Genomic DNA, 20,762 nt, shown 5'->3' with positions numbered 1-20,762 from the left:
GAGGATAAAATGAATTTGCTCTTTGAGAGGATAAACACTTTGTTGTTCTGAAAATCTCTGAGCAATTTCATGTTTAAGTCACATATATATAGAGCATTGGTGGTCATGAGTAAAGCCTTTGAAAAGTTGTGACTCTTGAAATTATTTTTCTGAAAATCCTGTCTGGTAATCGATTACAGTAATTGTGTAATCGATTACAGCTTTTAAAATTTGAATTAAAACGTTTACTAACTGCTGGTAATCGATTACCAAAATTGTGTAATCGATTACACAGTCTAAAATTTCGAATTCAAATTTTTATAGCTGTTATAAAACGTATTTCACTTGTGATCGATTACATCCTCTGGTAATCGATTACCAGAGAGTAAAACCTTTGAGAAACACTTTTTAATATAAATCACTTGGCCAAACCTTTGCTAATTCAATTACGAATTCCCTTCCTAATATTCTAGTGATCATCTTGATGTTGTGACTTGTAATCTTGAAGTATTGTCTTGAATTTTAATCTTGAAAAGCCCATTTGCATCAATTGCAACACATCATCATGATCATCATCAAAACATCAAAGCCAATTGCATCTACATCAAGAATGTTAAAATGAACAACAATATCACCAAATTCTATAGACAATATGCCAGCATAAACATCTATCTTGGTTCGGGCTGTTTTCATAAATGGCCTACCTAAAATAATTGGAACTGAACCATGGGAAAATCCCTCTTTCATATTAAGAACATAAAAATCAACAGGAAAAATAAGTTCACCAACTCAAACCAGCACGTCCTCTATGAAACCTGCGGGGTAAGCAACACTTTTATTTGCCAAATGAATCACCACATATGTAGATTGCAAAGGTCCAAGAGATAAAGAATTGAAGATGGACAGAGGCATGACACTAACTGATGCTCCTAGATCTAGCATGGCATTCTCAAATTTACTGTTCCCAATAATGCAAGGTATACAGAAAGTACTTGGGTCCTTACATTTCTTAGGAATGTGAGCAACAAATTTACCTATCAATGCTGACACATTTCTGCCCATGCTAATCCTTTCATTGCCTTTGAGCTTCCTTTTGTGGGTGCACAACTCCTTTAGAAAATTGGCATATCTTGGAATCTTCTTGATGACATCTAGTAGAGGTATGTTCACTTCTACTTTCCTGAAGGTCTCCAAGATCTCCTTTTTCGCTTCTTCCATTTTTTTGTTTGGAATTGCTCTAGGTGGGAATGGAAGAGGGATAGGAGGCTGCGGTAAGTCAGAATTACTAGAAGAAGGTCCACCTACATGAAAATTTTTGTTAGGAAGCTTTCTCTTTTGTGCAACTATCTCATCCTCTTTTTCAGGTCTAGAATGAAGCTTGACAGGTTCAGGTCTAGGTGCTACTACTGGTGGAGGCACTTGAATTTGGTTGCCAGACCTCAAGGTGATGGCACTCACATTTTTCGGATTCTGCACAGTTTGTGAAGGCAATTTGTCAGAATTTTGGGACTGAGCTTGGTTCAACTAAGTAGCCATCTGCCCTATCTGATTTGTCAGACTCTAAATGGAGGCTCTTGTCTCTTGCTGAAATTGCATATTCTGGATGGTCATTTGCCTCACTAACTCTTCTAAGGAAGGTTGAGGAGGAGCCTCAGTTGCTTGTTGTTTTTGTTGTCACTGCTGCTATATTGGAGGAGGAACATATGGCTTGCTTGGACCAGCAACATTCTGGAAAGGAGGGACAAGCTATTGTTGTTGTGGAGGACTTGCCCATCTCAGATTTGGATGATTCCTCCAACCTGGATTGTATCTGTTGCTTGAAAGATCATAATTATTCTGCTGTTATTGGTTTTGCTGCTGAGGGGTCTATTATAAATGTTTGCAGCATAAGCTTCAGGTTGCTCATTGACTCTAGATTGCTGCAAAGAAGGACAAAGATCTGTATGGTGATCTGTAGAAGAACATAGACCACACACTCTTGCAACAGGTGCAGATTTCTGATTCATGGTAAGCTGATTTACTAGGTTGACCAAGGCATCAAGTTTTCCCTCAAGCTTTTTATTTTCAGTAGATGAAGATGAATCCGTGGCCACCTCATGGACTCCTCTAAGGACAATAGCATCATTTCATGCACTGAATTGTTGGGAGTTCAAAGCCATCTTCTCAATCAAATTCCTAGCCTCAGCAGGGGTTATATCACCAAGAGCTCCACCACTAGCAGCATCAATCATACTCCTCTCCATGTTGCTAAGTCCCTCATAGAAATATTGAAGAAGGAGTTGCTCAGAAATCTAGTGGTGAGGACAACTTGCACACAATTTCTTGAATCTTTCCCAGTACTCATACAAGCTCTCTCCACTAAGTTCCCTAATGCCTGAAATGTCTTTTCTGATGGCAGTGGTCCTAGATGTAGGGAAGAATTTCTCCCAAAACACCCTCTTAAGGTCATCCCAGCTGAAAATGGACCTGGGAGCAAGGTAGTATAGCCAATCTTTTGCCACTCCCTCTAGAGAATGAGGAAAAGCCTTTAGAAAGATATGATCTTCTTGGACATCAGGGGGCTTCATGGTGGAACAAACAATATGGAACTTCTTAAGATGCTTATGAGGATCTTCACCTGCAAGATCATGAAACTTGGGCAGCAAATGTATTAGTCCAGTCTTGAGAACATATGGAACACCCTCATCAGGATATTGAATGCACAAGCTTTCATAAGTGAAATCAGGTGCAGCCATCTCCCTAAGAGTCCTCTCACGAGATGGAGGTTGAGCCATGTTCTCAGTATGAAAATTAGTAGTTGAATGCTCAAAATCAGAATATTCAGAATCACCAACAACAAAATACTCAGAATGCTTAAAATGCTCACAATGCTCAAAATGATTAGGATGCACACTATGCCTAACTAATCTATGAAAGGTTGTATCTATTTCAGGATCAAAGGGTTGTAAATCACCTGGATTTCCCCTAGTCATGCACTATATGAAGCAAATAATGTGTTCTCAAACAAGCGCTAGGAGAGGGTTAAAACTACAACTATAGTCAAATGATATCCAAATAAGCTGAAATTTTGTGAGAAACACCCTAAAATCATGAAAAGATAGCACAAAAAATTTCAAACAAAAATTCAAAGTCTAACTATGAAAATTGCCTAAGCAAAGTTTAGAAAAATAGGACAATAATACTTGAAAAAAAAAAACTTAGTAAACAGCTGATTTTTCGAGTTTGGGAGACCCCAATTGGCTAAAATAAGTTGCCACAATATGGGAAATTTTTTTTCTATCCCAAATGCATATATAATAATAGTCATTCTGATACCCTGAGCAAAAGTTATGACCGTTTTAAGTTTTGCTAAAAACAAGTTCCCAAATTTTTTGTCTCTCTCAAATACTGCCACACCAAGTGCTCCTGGTATTTTTCACACAAAATATGAATCAAAAGAAACTACCACAAAAAAAATCAGCCAAAAATAACAACTCTAACTATCAAAACAAAAATCGCTAATTAAATTGCAAAATCAATTGCTAGTTCCCAGTCGCTAATTACTGTTCACAGCAAACACAAAACTGAATCAGTCGCTAGTAAGTCGCTAATCACTATTCACAGCAAAACACAAAACTGAAATAGTCGCTAAATAGGGGACACGACTGAAATGCAAAACAAAACTCTACACAAAACAAAACAATACACACTCACAACCTAAACGACAGAGCGACACACACAAAAAAAACTAAACACTATTATGAACGTTTGGCCTACTACTCCTCGACAACGACGCCAAATTTGATCGAGGTCGTACCCGAATCAAATAAACATTAAAAATGTAGTATCTAGGAAGTGATCCTAGGTCGTCTCCCAACGAGCAATGGTCAACCAACGTTCATAATAGATAGTGATAAAATAGTAACGAATTGGGGGGGGGGGGTTGTTTGTTTTTTGTAATTTAAACAGCAAGCAAATTTTAATTAGAAAATAACAAAATTAAAACATGTTGTTTCCCCTTAATTCACAAACAAGTCTCTTATCCTAGGTAACGAGGATTTATCCCTAACCAGTTCAACCACTTAATCCAACCCTAAATTAAATTACTAAGCGAAACTTAACATAAGGTTGTCATTATGTGATTAAGCAACACATACACCAATTAATCATGAACGAAACTGATCATTAAGCATGAACGTAAATTAAGCGCAGAGACAATTAATCAAGCACTAAGCATGCATGGATTAATAGCAACAAATACAGAGTAATTGGTGAAGAGGAAATTGTGCTTGATCCTCAAGAGAAAACAACGCTGGAGACTTAGCCTTCCATTAATCAGCAGAAAACGAAATTGTAGATTGAAGCAGAAACAAAATTGCAGAAAACAAATTTTATTCTACGTGAACAGTGTGCATGAACAGTAATAAAAACTAGAATTGCCAAAATCCTAAAATTATTCTACTCTCCAAAAAAACTCCATAAACTAAAACCCTGGTCTGTTATATAGGTCCTCAGCCCCAAAGCTTACAAATCTATTTTAAGTCCAAGCCCATAAAAGAAATAAAATAAAATCTGGACAAGATAAGATAAGATTGGATGAAATAAAATCTGGACGAAATAAAATCTAGATGAAATAAAATCTGGATAAGATAAGATTTGATAAAATAAAATTGTTTGCTCTCTTCAAGTCCAAGCCCAATTCGGAATTCAAGCCTAATTGCTTATAATTCTCCTGAAATTAAATTAAAAACACAAAATTAGTCAAGTAGGCCCAAATGATAAAACTGCATAATTAATTTGACAATTAAGGCTAATTAGTAATTAAAATGGTGACAAAAAGGGTTAAGAAATAGGAGAAAATAATGACACATCAACTACATGTCCTCGCCTTCAAAGGGCTACACGCCCTAGCCTTTAGAGGACTACACGTCCTCGCCTTCAAAGGACTACATGTCCTCGCCTTCAGAGGGCTACACGCCCTCACCTTCAGATGGCTTCACGCCCTCGCCTTTAGAGGGCTGTACATCCTGGCCTTCAGAGGTCTACATATCCTCGCCTTCAGAGGGCTACACGCCCTCGCCTTTAGAGGGCTACACACCCTCTTCTTCAAAGGACTACACGTCCTCGCCTTGAGAGGACTACACGTCCTCGCCTTCAGAGTGCTACACGTCCTTGCTTTCAGAGGGCTCCACATCTACGCTTTCAGAGAACTCAAGGTCTTCCGCCCTTAATGCTTAATCCAGGCTTGCACTCCCGGGTGAGGGGCCAGTAGTTTCCCTTTATTAGTTCCTTGGCCACCCCCCTGATCTCGGAGGAGGGCCAACTGCGCGAGCACAACCAGAGGAGGAGACTATCGCACAACTACTATGCATACTGGGGAAAGATTTCACCCAGCCGCTACAAGGAGACGAGTGTGGATCATGCGCACCAACATATGGACGATGTTGTTACTTTGCAACCTTCTTCCCAGCAACCACCTCTCCGATCTCCCCTTGTCAAAGTGTCAACTGGTTTATGCCATCATGACATAGGTAAGTATGCACGTGGCTCAATTGGTCTCTGATGCCATCTACTGTTTGCAGGGATCGTGCCCGCAAGACACCTAGTGGACTCGAAAAAGTCCAACAGGGCCCTGGAGTTCTAGCTCTGATTACGGGCCTTTTTCGGTTCTATGGAGTGACCACCACTCCGATCTCCCCTTGCCGAAGTGTCAGCTGGTTTATGCCATCATGACATAGGTAAGTATACACATGGCTCAACTGATTTCTGATGCAATCTACTGTTTTTAGGGATCGCGCCTACAAAACACTCAGTGGGCCCGGAGAAGTCCAACAAGGTCCTGGGGTTTCCAGCTCTGATTACGAGCCTCTAACAGTTCTACGGAGTGCTCGTCGCCCCAAGCAGGGTCATCAAGCCCCTATTAACAAGGCTTTCATCGAGAAGTACTACGCCCCCAGGCAGGCGCAGGGCGAGGCATCACAGTAGCGGGTAACAGACGCACCGCCACCACCTCCAGAGTTCACCTCAGCTCATCCACAAAAAGGCTAGAGCGTTGCCTACGACACATGGCCGACCAGCAGGCGACCAAGTCCAAAGCAAAGGTAAGCAAAAATATTAGGCCCTTGATCGACAAGTCATCACGCATTTGACTCAAGACGTTAAAGAAGCACTACTAGGAGGCAACCTAGAATTGGCTACGAAGAAGTTCCCCGTGAAGCGGTCCAGGAAGGGCACCATTGAAGAGGATTCCAATGTGGCCCCACAATCCGACACAGGCTTTGACAAACACCGATTCCATAGCGTGGAACATTAATAGCGTTTCGAGGCCATCAAAGGATGGTCATTTTTCAGACAGAGACAGGGGCAACTAAGGGATGATGAATTTCCGCACTTCCTTTTAGGAGGCAGAGCCATACAATCGGGATCACCAAACTTGTGATTTATCCTTTATTACTGCTTTCAGTTCTTCTATTATTTTGTTATTTCCCTTGGGATCTGACATTATCTGCTTCTAATTATTATGTACATTGTGATTAAACTGAACATGCAGTTATCTATCGCATTGCGAGTAATTTATCGCTTTGGGCATATGGTCGTACTTACTTTACGATGATTTGTTTGAAACACAAAAAAAATGTGTAGGTCTTGTGCACTTTCGTTCGCACGCCTTTTTCAAAAAGATGTGATCTCGGGCATCATCTGTGCCCAGGTTACAAGCTGCTTTTAATCTTTTGAAGAAAAAAAAAACAACAACAAAAACAAACAAGAACAAAAAATATATCTTTCGGCTGAAAAGCCAGTAGACTTTTGAAAAGAAATAACTTCCAGCTTTTCTTTGAAAAAGATTCACTGATCAAAACAAAGGGTTTAGTTGAAAAAATATGTATACACCTAAAGGGTGAATGCTATGAAAATTTTCCCGAACACCCAAAATGGACTTGGATAAATGCATGAATTGATAAAAGAACATGTTTTGGAAACACTAGGTTGACTTAAATAAGGAAAATGAATCCTGAGCCCTAGTGTCACATGACCATAAAAAACTTGATGCTTGAGTGTCCACATGGGTGCATGCATGACCAGTTTTGCATAAAATTTCCAAATCATCGTTGTTGCATGTGTGTCATGGAAATAATGTGAGACATTCCTTTATCCCTAAATCGTTGGCCAAACCAACGCCCTAACATATATCATGTCCATCCATTCTACAAGCCTTGAGCCAAGATCCCAACTCACTATAAACCTTGACCCAGGGTGAGAATGTCCATCCTTGCCCTCGGAAGAAAACAAGAAAAGTAAAAAAAGAAAGTTCCTGATCAAAGATCGGAATAAAACAAAAGAAAAAAGAAAGTTCCCGATCAAAGATCGAAAGAAAACAAAAGAAAAAAAGAAGAAAAATTCCCGATCAAAGATCAGAAGAAAACGAAAGAAATATACAGAAAGATCTTTGGACCAGACAATATCTGAAAAATACAAAATTGTCACAAGCAAGCAAGGAAAGAAAGGAAACCACGACTTGAAGTGGTCCTCTCCCTTTAATTGCCAACCAAAATCCTGTGCACTGGTGACTTTGTCGCCCCGCACTAAACAAAAATAGAAAAGGGAAAGGCCAAAACACTCGGATCCAAATTTCCCACCAAAAACACCATTCTCGAAAAAGTCCTATTGATCCATGATAACGCATGTAATCTTTGATTTTATAGGAAATGATTTGCAAAATCAAGTCATTACATATCTATGGTTCATAATTAGGATAAAACACTTGCCTGTGTGAGATTGATACACTTCGAGTGATTTTCTTCTATTTTGTTGGACCCAGTGTTTCCTCTAAATTGTCGTTTAGAAATGAAATGCCTAACATCTAAAATCTCATTTGTGGTTATGAGAAAATTTCATCAGCATACTCTCCTTTCCTGATAGACACATTGTTTTTCTCCAAAAAATTATATGTTGCTCTGATCAGTTGGAGGTTTTGTTTCTTTACTAAAGCATGTTCACATTTTAGTGAAAGAACACCGAGACTATTTTAGTCTCTCACTGCCTGAAGAATTACGTAGGTCTGAGTTTCTCATCGCAATTGAGGATACATAGGAGCAAAAACTCCGCTTTTGTCGACCACCCCACAGTTCTGTCATCTCGACCTGTGAGTCAGGTGGCATGCAGAGATACCCAAGGGCTATCTGCACCTTTGTCATCCAGAGACGACAAGTCCAATGACATGTGAAGATACCTTATGGTTATCCGCACCTTTCGTCAGCTAGAGGCAAGCGATCCCATTGATATGCAGAGACTAACATTGTCATCTGCACCTTTCTCGGAGATGTCAGTGTCTTCCAGCCGAGACTGTGAAAAAGTCTCATTTGTTATCTGTCAGACTTAAAGGTTCGATAGCATGCAGTGACTAACATCATCATCTGCACCTTTGTCATCCAGAGTCGGCAAGTTCGATGACATGCAGAGATACCTTATGGTTATCCGCACCTTTTGTCAGCTAGAGGCAAGCGAGCCTGTTGACACGCAGAGACTAACGTCATCATGTGCACCTGTCCCAGAGATGTCAACATCTTCCGATCGAGACTGCGAAAAAGTCTCCTTTGTTATCCGTCAGACTCAAGGTTCTGGTAGCATGCAGTGACTAACGTCGTCATCTGCACCTGTCATCCAGAGATGCCAAGTCTGAAGACATGCAGAGATACCTTATGGTTATCCGCACCTTCTGTCAGCTAGAGGCAAGCGAGCCTATTGACATGCAGAGACTAACGTCATCATTTGCACCTTTCCCGAAGATGTCAGCGTCTTCTGGCCGAGACTGCGAAAAAGTCTCGTTTGCTATCCTTCAGACTCAAGGGTCCGGTAGCATGCAGTGACTAACATCGTCATCTGCACCTTTGTCATCCTGAGATGGCAAGTATGATGACATGCGGAGATACCTTATGGTTATCCGCACCTTTTGTCAGCTAGAGGAAAGCGAGCCCGTTGACACGCAGAGACTAACGTCGTCATTTCCACCTTTCCCGAAGATGTCAGCGTCTTCCGGTCGAGACTGTGAAAAAGTCTTGTTTGCTATCCATCAGACTCAAGGGTCTGGTAGCATGTAGTGACTAGAGTCGTCATCTGCACCTTTCTCGAAGATGTCAGCGTCTTCTGACTGAGATCGCGAAAAAGTCTCATTGCTGCCGTCAGACTCAAGGGTCCGGTAGCATGCAGAGATATCTTAGGGTTATTCACACCTTTCGTCAACTAGAGGCAAGCGAGCCCGTTGACACGCAGAGACCAATGTGGTCATCTGCACCCTTCCCGGAGATGTCGGCGTCTTCCGACCGAGACCGCAAAAAAGTCTCATTTCTGCCATCAAACTCAAGTGTCCGGTATCATGAGGAGATGTCTTATACGATAATCCACACACATTTCGAAGAAAAAAATGTCTTCAGTCATTGCATGCCTTCAAAGGCGACAATGTCCTCACACATTTCGAAGAAAAAAATGTCTTCAATCATTGCATGCCTTCAAAAGGCGACAATGACCCTTATTTACATTTCGAAGACAAAAATGTCTTCAGTCATTGCATGCCTTCAAAGGCGACAATGTCCTCATGTACATTTCGAAGATGACAATGTCTTCAGTCATTGCATGCCTTCAAAGGCGACAATATCCTTATCTACATTTGAAAGACGACAATGTCTTCAGTCATTACATGCCTTCAAAAGGAGACAATGTCTTCATTTACATTTCGAAGACGATAATGTCTTCACCTCAAAAACTTCAATATCCTTTTCCCCTGTGCTTTGTAGGACTCGACGTCCTTTGTTTGTACGCTTTAAAAAAAAGGGAGAGTGAAAATGAAAATGAAAATGAATTAAACGAGAAAAGAAGGAAGATCAATATCTTCATGCCTTCATGGGTTTTACTGCTTGGATTTGCGCTAGTGGGCGGTCGAGTAAAGATTCAGCTTGAATGAAATTAGTGTCTTATCTTTACTTCCCTTTTATCTCCAATAAAAGATAAGTAAAGAGGGGCAACTGTCATACCCTAATTTAGTCCGGGGACCATTGTTTGTTGGCATGTGACCTTCGTTTGACCACCTCAAAATGTTTAACACCCATCGTTCTGGAATCCGTAAAGATCCAAGATGTTTCGGGAAGAAACCGGTCAAAAAGCACGAAAACGGGAGTGTATTTAGCAAAGTGGAGTGTGTGTAAATAAACTGTTACACTCTAATTTCATTCAAGGACCATTGTTGATCGCTTCAAAAGGCTTAACACTCATCGCGGTGAAATCCATAAAGTTTCATGGGATTTCGAAAAGAAAACAGCCAAAAACACAAAAATAGGAGATGAACTTATCAAGATAGGGGTGTAAATAGAAATTCAAATCTAGGCCCTCCCAACACATTTTGGAAGTTGGGTTGCTTAAGGAGGAAGCAACTGGGCGACAAGCTCCTCCAAGTTTTGTTGAAAAATGGTTTCCGGGGCTTCCGTAATGCTTCCATAAAATTTCCGAAAACCTTGGGTAAGCATATTTCACTTACTATTGGTGAAAGTGAAGAGAAAAAAAGATGAAAATGAAATCCGAAACACTTCCGTAACTTTTCCATAAAGTACGAAAAGGGGGGTGAACTTAGTAATTGGGGTGCGCTTAGAAATCTTCCTCAAGAAGCGTTTGGGCGGCAAGCACCTCCCTTTTTCCCTATAAAAAGGGGAGGGGGGGCTGTTTCAAAAATTTTCATGACCCCTATGCATTTCGGCTATTTTGGGTAAAAAACACGTTTTCGTGAAGAAAAATCGAGTCGAAGTGCTTCCGTAACGCTTCTGAGACGTTTCCGTGAGCAAATTTGTGAAGATTTTCCTCCGTTCTTCGTCCATTCTTCGTTCGTTCTTCATTCTTCGTTCTTCAACCGGTAAGTGTTCGAATCTGAGACTTTCAATTCATTTCATGTTTTGTTTGCTTTCATCTTCATCTCGTTCACTTTCGATTTTCTTTTCTTCCATTTTTAACGTGCTTTAACCATTTAAGTCGTTATCTCGCCTAATAAAATGAATTTCAACCGATCATTTTTGTTGTAATGTCGTTTAATCACTGTTAAAGCAAAATCTAACTGATTGTTCACGCTGTAACCACGGTTAAACAAAAAAAAGCAAAGTAATAATAAAATAATCAAAATATCTTGAAAAGAATAATAATAAAATAATCAACATATCTTTGAATAAAATAATTAAAAAAATCAATCGGACGTTTTTCTTTGAAAGTTTCCTTGAATTAATTGACTAATAACCAAAGTGAAACTAAGGCTAATATCAACTCACAAATCAAGCTTTGTCCGCAAAAGTCACTTAAAACCATTTTAAGGTCCAACACCTTAAAACGGTCATCTTTGCTTTTATCAGTTGACATGGACCCTTCAAAAGCATAAAATTGATGCATCGCTTTTGCAAGAACTATGTAGGTCTAATTTCCTCATTGCAATTTGAGGATACATAGGAGCAAAAGTCCCGCTTTTGTCGACCACCCCAAGAGATCGTTAATGGTCCAATGCCTTAACGTTTCTCTCCTTTCAAAAATAAGAGATCGTTAATGGTCCAACGCCTTAATGTTTCTCTCCTTTCAAAAAAATCAAAAGATCGTTTAATGGTCCAACGCCTTAAACGACTTTTGTACGGTTAAAATCGATCTTGCGGAAAAAGATCAAAACAACTTAACCAAGGTTTAGTTCTAAAAGAACTACGTAGATCTAATTTCCTCATCGCAATTGAGGATACGTAGGAGCAAGGAAAACACCCTTGTCGACCACAAAAAGATAAAAAATACAAAAAACATAAAAACACAAAAAGACATAAAAAAGGGAAAATAAAACATTTTGAAGTCATATTTGCACACTTGATTAAAGGCTATCGTCCCTTGTGACGAACGCGTGGGGTGCTAATACCTTCCTCGTGCATAAAAACAACTCCTGAACCTTTCACACTTAAAGTTCGTAGACCATACCTTTTCTGATTTTTTCGACGTTTTCCTCAAATAAACGTTGGTGGCATCTCCGTGCATTTTCCTTTCTTGGAAGACGCTCCTGTGAGTCTCGCGTCGCCCTCCCACCGAAGGGTAGGTTGCGACAATATGGACTAAGATGCAACATTCAATATAACAACCAATACAAATGTCACTCAAGGGAGTTAGGCATGTAAAGGACAAAACATCTTCAAGCTTTTCTCCAGGCTAAGCTTTAAGCTTTAGTCTTCATGTTGCTTCCCTTATCTCTAACATATTAGATAATAGATACCTTCATCTAGGATGGGAAAGATATTCTAGATATTTGCATCTATGATGAGGAAGAGAGTGAAATATTATTGCATAAATATGAGCTTATGAACCCTTCGAATAATTTGAGATCCATATTGGTTCTGAAAATCAAAGAGTTGAGTCTAGTTCTGACTAATATTATTTATCATTTTAAGAGTTTAATTTATTTTAAAATATTTATTATTTTAAAATATGAAGAAATATGTTGTCTAACATTTATTCATTAGTATCAAACTTACACTTAATTAATTTTACTGTATTCTAACTCCTTTAATATGGATATTAAAAGAAATCATTTTATCATAATAACATGTATAGTTAATTGACTTATGCATTCTCAAAAAAAGAAAACAAATTGACTTATGGGATTTTGGGCCTCTCTAATTTGGTTTGTATGCGATTATATCTATACCCCTCCCCTAAGTAATTTTTAAGCTAACTAAATTTGTGTTTTTCAAATTTAGTCTTGTCATTTTTTATTTAAAATTATAAAATTATAATTTTTTTATCTGAATATTTGAAATTTTATGATGTATTTGTTATATAAAATAATTTCCAAAGTATGAAATAACAAATTTAGTAGAAACTTAGAAGAAAAATCAATATAAAGCATTCCACGAATCAAATAATTTATTTATTACAAAATCAATAAACAGTGGAATCAATCCAATTTATGATGTGGAATCAAGTGCACGAATGAGAGTAATTTTATGGCAAACTAAGAGAAACCAACAGAAAAGTTTACAAAAACTCCAAACAAGAGAATCGCAAGACCCGTGAAGTTGATTAAATTGGATTCTCTCTCGTGTAACAATTTTAAATTTGTTAAGAAACTAGACTTCTCCATCAATCCTGTTTCAGCAGCACACACTGCCATGAACAACAGTGCTCTACCACCAACTTTGTGCCATGGTAGCACTTTAGCTCTTGTTGTAGCTGAAGCTCCTTGAAGCATGAACACAACGAAACCAAAAAGCCACTGCAAACAACAATGAGAGAATGCTCATCAAGAAAGTTATGTCAAAAGTGTAATCAAGCTAGTCCTTAGGTAATAGGCTTTTGAGATTAAATAAGCAGAGTTCTTGGGCAGATCAAGATGAACTATAAAATTAGAGAACTAAATAGAATTGGACCAATTTGACCCAACTTAATAGGTCAGTAAAATTTAGGCCCAAAAGGTATAATTGATCTTATTTGTTCTGATATTAGTTTTTATATTAAATTTTCTTTTAAAAAATAATTCAAAACAAAACAAAAAAATAAGTGAAATTGGCCTGACCCATCCAAGCAAACATGCCAAGTCAAGCAAACAAAATGGAAGTGTTTGAGAGTTTCGAGTCGAACCAAATCAGACTATCGACTTATTTTGACACTTCTAATCATAACCATCAATTTGGCCCATGACATTGTCATGAGACAACCTCCCATGCCATAAACTATTTTCTACCAAAATAATAGAAGGCATAAATGTATGCATGATTTGTAGTAAGGGTACCTGCAATGCAAACAAGCAGAAGGTGCCAATGCCAATCCATGAATGGAGGCTGTAAACGTTGGGAATGTTTTGCATATCATGGAACTTGAAAACGGCATTCAAACCAACAATGCCAAGAACTATAGCAATCAAATGCAGTGTCATGTGAACAAACTTCTTGACTTTCCTTTCGCTTGGTATTGTTTGGAATACCATCATAGCTGTATGTTTCAATTCAATTAAAAAAAGCCAAAGGGTGAAGAAACTAAATATATATGATATTTGTGGTTGCATTTTCACACAATGTTTTGCTGCTTTTCGTGGCAATAACATGCTAATTTGAAGTAGCAATTTGGAATTTACATAGCTCTACTATAGAAGGGGAATATTTAAGTTAATTACACATACCTTCTCCAGCAAGGAAAATGAAGCACGAGTACATCAATAAAGGGTGAGCCTGCAGAACGTATATATACAATGAGGGCCACTTGCAAATTATGTAAGGGGGACAAGACAAGATAACATCTGATTGTACGAGAGAAACAAATAGTACAATAGATTAAAGGTCTGGTTAACTAGACATTAGTCAAAGAATTAAAAAGAATTAAAAGTGAAATTTTTTTATTATTAAAAATCATATGAAAACATATTTAAAAATTATAAAAAAATAGATTTTTAGCATTTTAATAAAAAAAATTATCCTTTTAATTAGTATTTGCCATATATTAATATAACAGACTAAAGTTTTGAAAATATTTGAAGATATTTTTTCCCCTTCAAATGTCCTTCTCAAACAATCTTAAGATGTACTATCAAACATTAAATATGTGAGTATATGCAGAGAATAACTTAAGATGTACTATCAAACTTTAAACTTTTGCTGAACTCAATTGTTTTTTACTCTATGCTATAGACTCAATTCCTGATGATAATGATAATGGTACTAAAGAATTTTTAAAATAAGTGGGAGCACAAGCGCCACCATATATTTATGGTTACTTCCCTTCCCTTTATGTGGTAATAGATGGGATATAAGATTCATCCAATTGATAAAGAAGGAAAAAAAGGTCACAACTTCCAATTTGTCAACTGATATTTCTAATAAAATTAATAAACTAATATTTTTCGATAAAAAAAAAATTTGACAGCGGATCCGAATATTTTAAGTCAGAGAAAACATGCATTCACGCAGTCCAACGATATAAGAACCGCCCGATGAACATTTGATAGTTCATAAATCATTTGGGTGAGTTCAACATAAAAATACTTTAAAATATCGACCGTCTGATGAAATGGATACAACTAGGATTCTAGTATCTCTTTCCTTGAATGCTTATATTTTGATACAAATAGATATTTTTAATTATAAATTATAATTTAAATTTATAATGAACAGCTTAATCTTGTAATATAAGACTATTTTTAACTATTGACAATTTTTTTTAAAAAAATATTAAAATTTAATTTCAAGATGAAATAAAATACGGTAAATTGAAAGAGATAAATAGTGAGAAAACTAAGTATATTAAGAGGGATAAAAGGTGAATAATTTGAAATAATCGAGAGAAAAAGTTTGGCTAGTTGTTGGAGTAATGTGTGAAATAAGCCTCTAAAAGAGTCAAAATAATAATATTGAAAATTCTAATTCAAAGAATCATACTCTCTAACTCATGTAATCTAATTTATAAAACAGAAGCAAATGAAGAAAAATGGGGGGAGGGGGAGGAGAGGAAACAATATTACATTGAAGACGCGAAATCCATTGTCTGAATCATAGTCAATTCCTTCACGGTAATGCAACAACCAAACGAGCAAGAGGATGAAGGCTAAGATGCCAAACAAATGAGCCAAACCTGAGATACCCAAGGGACTCATCGTGTCACAGTTTCATGGAATGGAAGAGAGACTAGTGACTCGGTCTTATACCCTTTGATGATTTTTTTTTTTTGTTTCTTTTTTAAATGAGGTGAACAAAGGGATCATTGCTTGTGTTCTTAGTTTTGGAATTTTGAATAAAGAAACTTGGGACTTTGGCAAGCATCTTAATTCTATTTGTACATAGGCATATATTCTTACCTCTAGTAGTTTTTATAAACGGGACCCATACCGAATCCAATTAACCCAATTATGAGTTTCAATGTGGCCACATTTTGAGGTTCAACAATAATAATGGAATATTTGAATATAAGAGTATGTCCATTTAAAGGTTGAGTTGTTATGAAACTTACTTGAATAGAAAGGAGAAAAAGAAAAGCATAGAGGTAATGGGTCCCGTTTATAATCCAATCACGTCACTATGCGCACAAAGAATAGCTACCAATATCATGAAAATTTGCTAAAGTCCAGGCAATAATAATCGTCTTGAAAATCAAATTATTCATAAATAAAATAATTTAACCATTTAAACAATGATACGCAGTATACATGTATAATCAAATACCATCCAACCACATAAAACTTATAGAGTTCCACTGATTCTAAACCCTTCCTATCAAGAATCTAAATAATTATATATATTTAAGAAACATGCTATTGAGGGTTTTAAAAAAATAAGTATTTTTTTCACATCTTCAAAATATTCTTAAGCTTCTAGACATTCTTTCAGCATATCCTATAGTATAGTCGCAACACGATCCTTCCTATGCGCTTTTCTTTTTTATTGTTTTGGTCTCACATTTTTCATGTTTTTTTTTTCTCTCTCTTCAATAAAAAAACATGCATTCATCATTTTTTTTCTTTTTACATGATTTATTTTAACTCGAAACAATATCATTCTTAATTTATATATGATAAAAAATATATATATGAATTGAAATAACAAGCTCCATTTCCCGCTAGATATATACACATACACACTTATACAAGTTATTTTAGATTTATAATTGTAAAGGCAAAAATTATAAGAATGAGAGTTGAATAGTGATATTAAAAATTTTCACAAACGTTTTTGATAAAATAAAGTTATCATCTATTGATAGAAGACTGAAAACAAGATTTTCACAAAACCATTTCAGAGGAAACTTTGAACAGATATGGAAACAAGTTTTCGCAAATGATCAAAAACCAATAGAAGTTGTAAGTTTCTTCACTCTTTTTTGTTTGGGTTTTCTGTGTTGTTGTTCATGTTCATTATTGTGTTAATGTTTCCTTTAAAGCTATCATTTTTTATAAAGAATCTTTAAAAAAAAAGTTCCTTTTTGTGTGTTTTTAATGTTGTTGAAAGTGTTGCTTTTATTTTCATGAACTAATAGTGATGAATTATTTAATTTGAGGTTTGTGGGTTGGGGTTAATTTTTGTTCTATGGGAAGTGATGGTTTGATTTTGTGCAAGTGAATGTATCGAATGATGATAGTGCTGCTTTGTCCTATCACTAATTCTGTGGTGACTTCCCCAGTAATTTTCTTGCTGACCCTGTTTTTTCTTCAGGTAACTAGTTCTTGCCATCCCTGGTTCCTTAATATGTATGGTGTTTCTGATTCTATGAAATAATTTCCAAAGTTTTAGGGATTGAAATGTAAAACTTATATACAACCAACCTGCTCTCCTGCAAATAAGAATACCGGGAGCTTAAAATAATGATGGATTCTTGTCGGAGAGCATTAGACAATACAAGACATGCCTGAGTAGATAGGAAGGCAAGTATCTATTCTTGAATGTAACTAATTTTCTTTTCTAATCAATAGTTATTATTTGTTTCCTTTATAGATTGCCCTCTTAGACTAAAGTTATAAACCTTTGATGTTCTCATGATAATCCTCCCTGCACCCTTTATTATTTTGTTGTGTCGGGTCTTCTTATTTGCAAATTCGTGATGCATACATGCTCTGAATTTTTCAGGGCAACCCAACATGCCTACCAAGTTGGTGCAAGAATAAGAATGAACAACTTCCATTCTGCGAGATTATTTGTGAATATAGGATGGAGTTGTCTAGCTATAACATCAACTTTTTAAATATACTCAGCTGCTCACAATGTATATATCCAGTTGATGCTTGGAATTTCAAACTTGATAAGCTTTTAGCCATCATGCTTGTAATTGCTGAGCACATGCTAATAGCATATATGTAGTTGTTTATAATGTGTAGCTAAATTTATACCAAATTGGAATTCAGCCTAGCTGACTACCAAGAAATATCCTAGTAAAACCTTTAGGATACCGAAGCATATCCCTAGAGGTTTCAGGTGTTCAGTCCTGTTGAATACTCGAGCACTTATTATCGTGTCTTTCAAGAGATAACTTCTTTCTACTAGTATCAAGTATTTGGCCCTGTTGAAGTCCCGAGTACCATGGTTATTCAATCGTTCAAAAGATAGCTTAGTTACTAGCATCAAGTATTTGGTCCTGCCTACCATGGTTATCCTATCCTTCAAAAGATAGCTTGTTTACCATTATCAGGTATTCAGCCAGGTTGAGTGTGACACCCTCTACCCCATACATATATGTATTAATAATAAAAGGAATAAATATTCAAATATTAATTAAAAGTATTTAAAACATTTTTTTTAAATACAAGCCTTTCAAAAGGATAAAAGGCTCACATTCACATTTTTAACATCATAATAAAATTTGTCTAAATAAATAATAAATTCACTTTGGCTCAAAACAAGGCCATCCAAAACTTCATACAATTAATATAGAACATATACCCTAATGTTACATCCTATCAGAGCATTGTGTTTTCATGTCCTCTAGCATGAGGTTCTTCATAGTCATCCACCTATTCATCTGCTCTCACAAACACAAGGTTCAAGATCATCACAGGATCCAAACACAAATAACATACTGGGAGTGAGTTATCACATTCCTAACTAATGAAGAGTAACGATAAAACATGTAGGTATTATTAGTCGGTCAATACGACTAACTTTTGTGTAAAAAACTGTTGTAAATTGTATATGACTCCTCCCATTTATGGTTCTTTTTGTAATATTGTAATTACTTTTTGATAATTTAGGTAATAAGTACTTTGTATCCCAGTTCTTTGTATTTAATGATCATTCCACTTCAATTTCAGGTAAAATAGGCAAGATTGGTGAAGTGCAGATTTCTTGAACTCGCTAAGCCACTTATCTTCTGGCCAAGCGCATCATTTGCTAAGCGCCCAATCTGATGGCTAAGTGCATGGACAATTCTGGAAGAAGGATGAGCTGTATAGAGGCGTTGAGCGAAGGCCAACTCGCTAAGCGCACTGTCTTCACCTTCAGGCTGAGCGAGTGTGACTGACGCTAAGCCAGAAGTCACTTACGTGCGCTAAGCGAGCTCATCTTCCACTAAGCACATGTCCACTGATAGGAGTGCCTATTTAAGCTGAAATCACGATTATTGGAAGGGGAATTGAGTTTTTTGGGAGTTTTTGGCTATGAAGCAACTGAGACAGAGCTGAGCTTGAAGAGGAAGCCGTCTTGCGGAACTTAGGATGAGATTTTGTGAGATTGTGAGGTTTCAAGTGGTGGAGGAGACATCCCCACTACTTATATTTCTTCTATCTTCCATCTTCTCTTCGCATTGTTGTAAAGAAAGCTTCCCTGCTATGGAGAGCTAAATCTTCAATTGGTTCTTCCTATGAGGTACTTGATGTAAATACTTTCATATCTATCTAATGATGTTTTATGTGTTCACTGTGCTATCAGTACTTAATTCTAGTGTGCCTTTGCCTTGATCACGCACTTGCATGCTTAGTTAGGGTCACTCAACATTGGGAAATGGTTTGATCCTTAGAACTTGATAGGATGGGACTAGCTTATCGTATTTTCACGAGACATCGGGGTACGGTAACTTAGTTTTTGTTATGTAATGTCTTAATGCGGTTCTGGTTAAGTTTAGTCCAACAAGACGGATCAGAGAACAACACTTGATTAGGATTAGGCTAAACATGCACAAGACATCGAGGTTTAGTAATCCAAGAGACAACATAGAACACATGAAAATTGTTAGATAGAGAACATCCTTAATAACATCAGTCATCCAGTAGGAAGACCAACACGCTCTTTATCTGTCTTCACACACCACCACTCACGTGATTTACTTTTGAATAGTTTAGTTGCATACTTGTCCATACCACGCACCAAACTTTCATCCAAAGACACTTATTTACTGAACCACGGTTTTACCAAGTAAAACAAGTTCCCCGAGAGTTCGATACTTGGTATTCACTTACCATTTTATACTACTTGCTTGATCCAGTACACTTGCCGGCCGTTGAACAAGTTTATGGCGCCGTTGCCGGGGAACTTCTTTCTATTTGGGAAGTTTAGTTTAGTTCTTTAAGTGTCTATTTGTTATTTGTTTATTACTATTGAATACTTGTTTTTTTTATAGTTGTTTTCTTCTTGAATTGGATAACCGTTGTTCCTGTCAGTGTTTTGTATGCATAGATCTCCTACAGGTAATTTAGTTCCTCTAGACTTGGAAATTGAAGCCACGTTAAGAAGGAACAGAGCCGAAAGGAGAAGGAAATTGTTGCAAGACAGGACAGTAGCTTCCATTTTAGACGAAGAAGTTCAATCTTCTGCTTCAGTATCATGGAGATTATTATTTCTATTCCACAGTTGAAAAGAGCATTACAAGGAAAATTGCTATTTCTATTCCACTAATAATTCTGGGTGGAGACAGGAGTTTAATCCTTACAATCATTATTGTTAGTGTTTAGCTCTACTGAGCTTTAAAAGATTGGCTAAGATTTTGTTAAAACATAAGCACTTAGACAATGAAGGAAAGCTGGAGTTGCTGCACATGATGTCCAACGTTATGTCAAGGAATAAGATCGGGCTGCACAATGCACAAGACAAGATAAAATGTCAAATGAAGAATTGAAGTTGCAGGATCCACGATGTCGGATACAATGTCCTGACATCCTGCTCGAGAATACTGGAGTTGCTGTACAATGCAAGATAAAAGTCAAGTGCAGAAGTGAAGCTGCAGGATCCACGATGTCGGACACGATGTCCTGACATCCGGCCCGAAAATACTGGACATATAAATCTGTTATATCTTTAACAGATTATTGTGCAGTTAGCAAGAGATTAGAAGATCTATCT

General features: G+C 37.0%; 1 protein-coding gene across 1 annotated transcript; it reads right to left on the bottom strand.

Annotated features, from left to right (window-relative positions):
• Positions 1-12,854: 12,854 nt before the first annotated feature.
• On the bottom strand, positions 12,855-15,654 carry LOC114419334 (probable transmembrane ascorbate ferrireductase 3). The gene is made up of 4 exons (XM_028384990.1): positions 15,467-15,654; positions 14,132-14,180; positions 13,745-13,944; positions 12,855-13,228 (listed from the first exon to the last, which is right to left on the bottom strand). The coding sequence occupies exons 1-4, from the start codon at positions 15,596-15,598 to the stop codon at positions 12,968-12,970; spliced, it is 642 nt and encodes a 213-aa protein (XP_028240791.1). The 5' UTR covers positions 15,599-15,654; the 3' UTR covers positions 12,855-12,967.
• Positions 15,655-20,762: the final 5,108 nt, after the last annotated feature.

The sequence above is a fragment of the Glycine soja genome, chromosome 7 (assembly GCF_004193775.1).
Source record: "Glycine soja cultivar W05 chromosome 7, ASM419377v2, whole genome shotgun sequence".
NCBI lineage: Eukaryota > Viridiplantae > Streptophyta > Magnoliopsida > Fabales > Fabaceae > Glycine > Glycine soja.
The sequence above is the reverse complement of the archived record's forward strand: the minus strand, read 5'-3'. Positions and strand labels throughout refer to the sequence as shown.

Bases quoted from the DNA above. Each gene is read 5' to 3' on its own strand.
- LOC114419334 (XM_028384990.1), bottom strand. From the start codon at position 15,598: ATGAGTCCCTTGGGTATCTCAGGTTTGGCTCATTTGTTTGGCATCTTA. The intron at 14,181-15,466 runs GTAATATTGTTT...TACGTTCTGCAG, and splicing joins ATGGATTTCGCGTCTTCAAT to GCTCACCCTTTATTGATGTA. The intron at 13,945-14,131 runs GTATGTGTAATT...TGAAACATACAG, and splicing joins CATTTTCCTTGCTGGAGAAG to CTATGATGGTATTCCAAACA.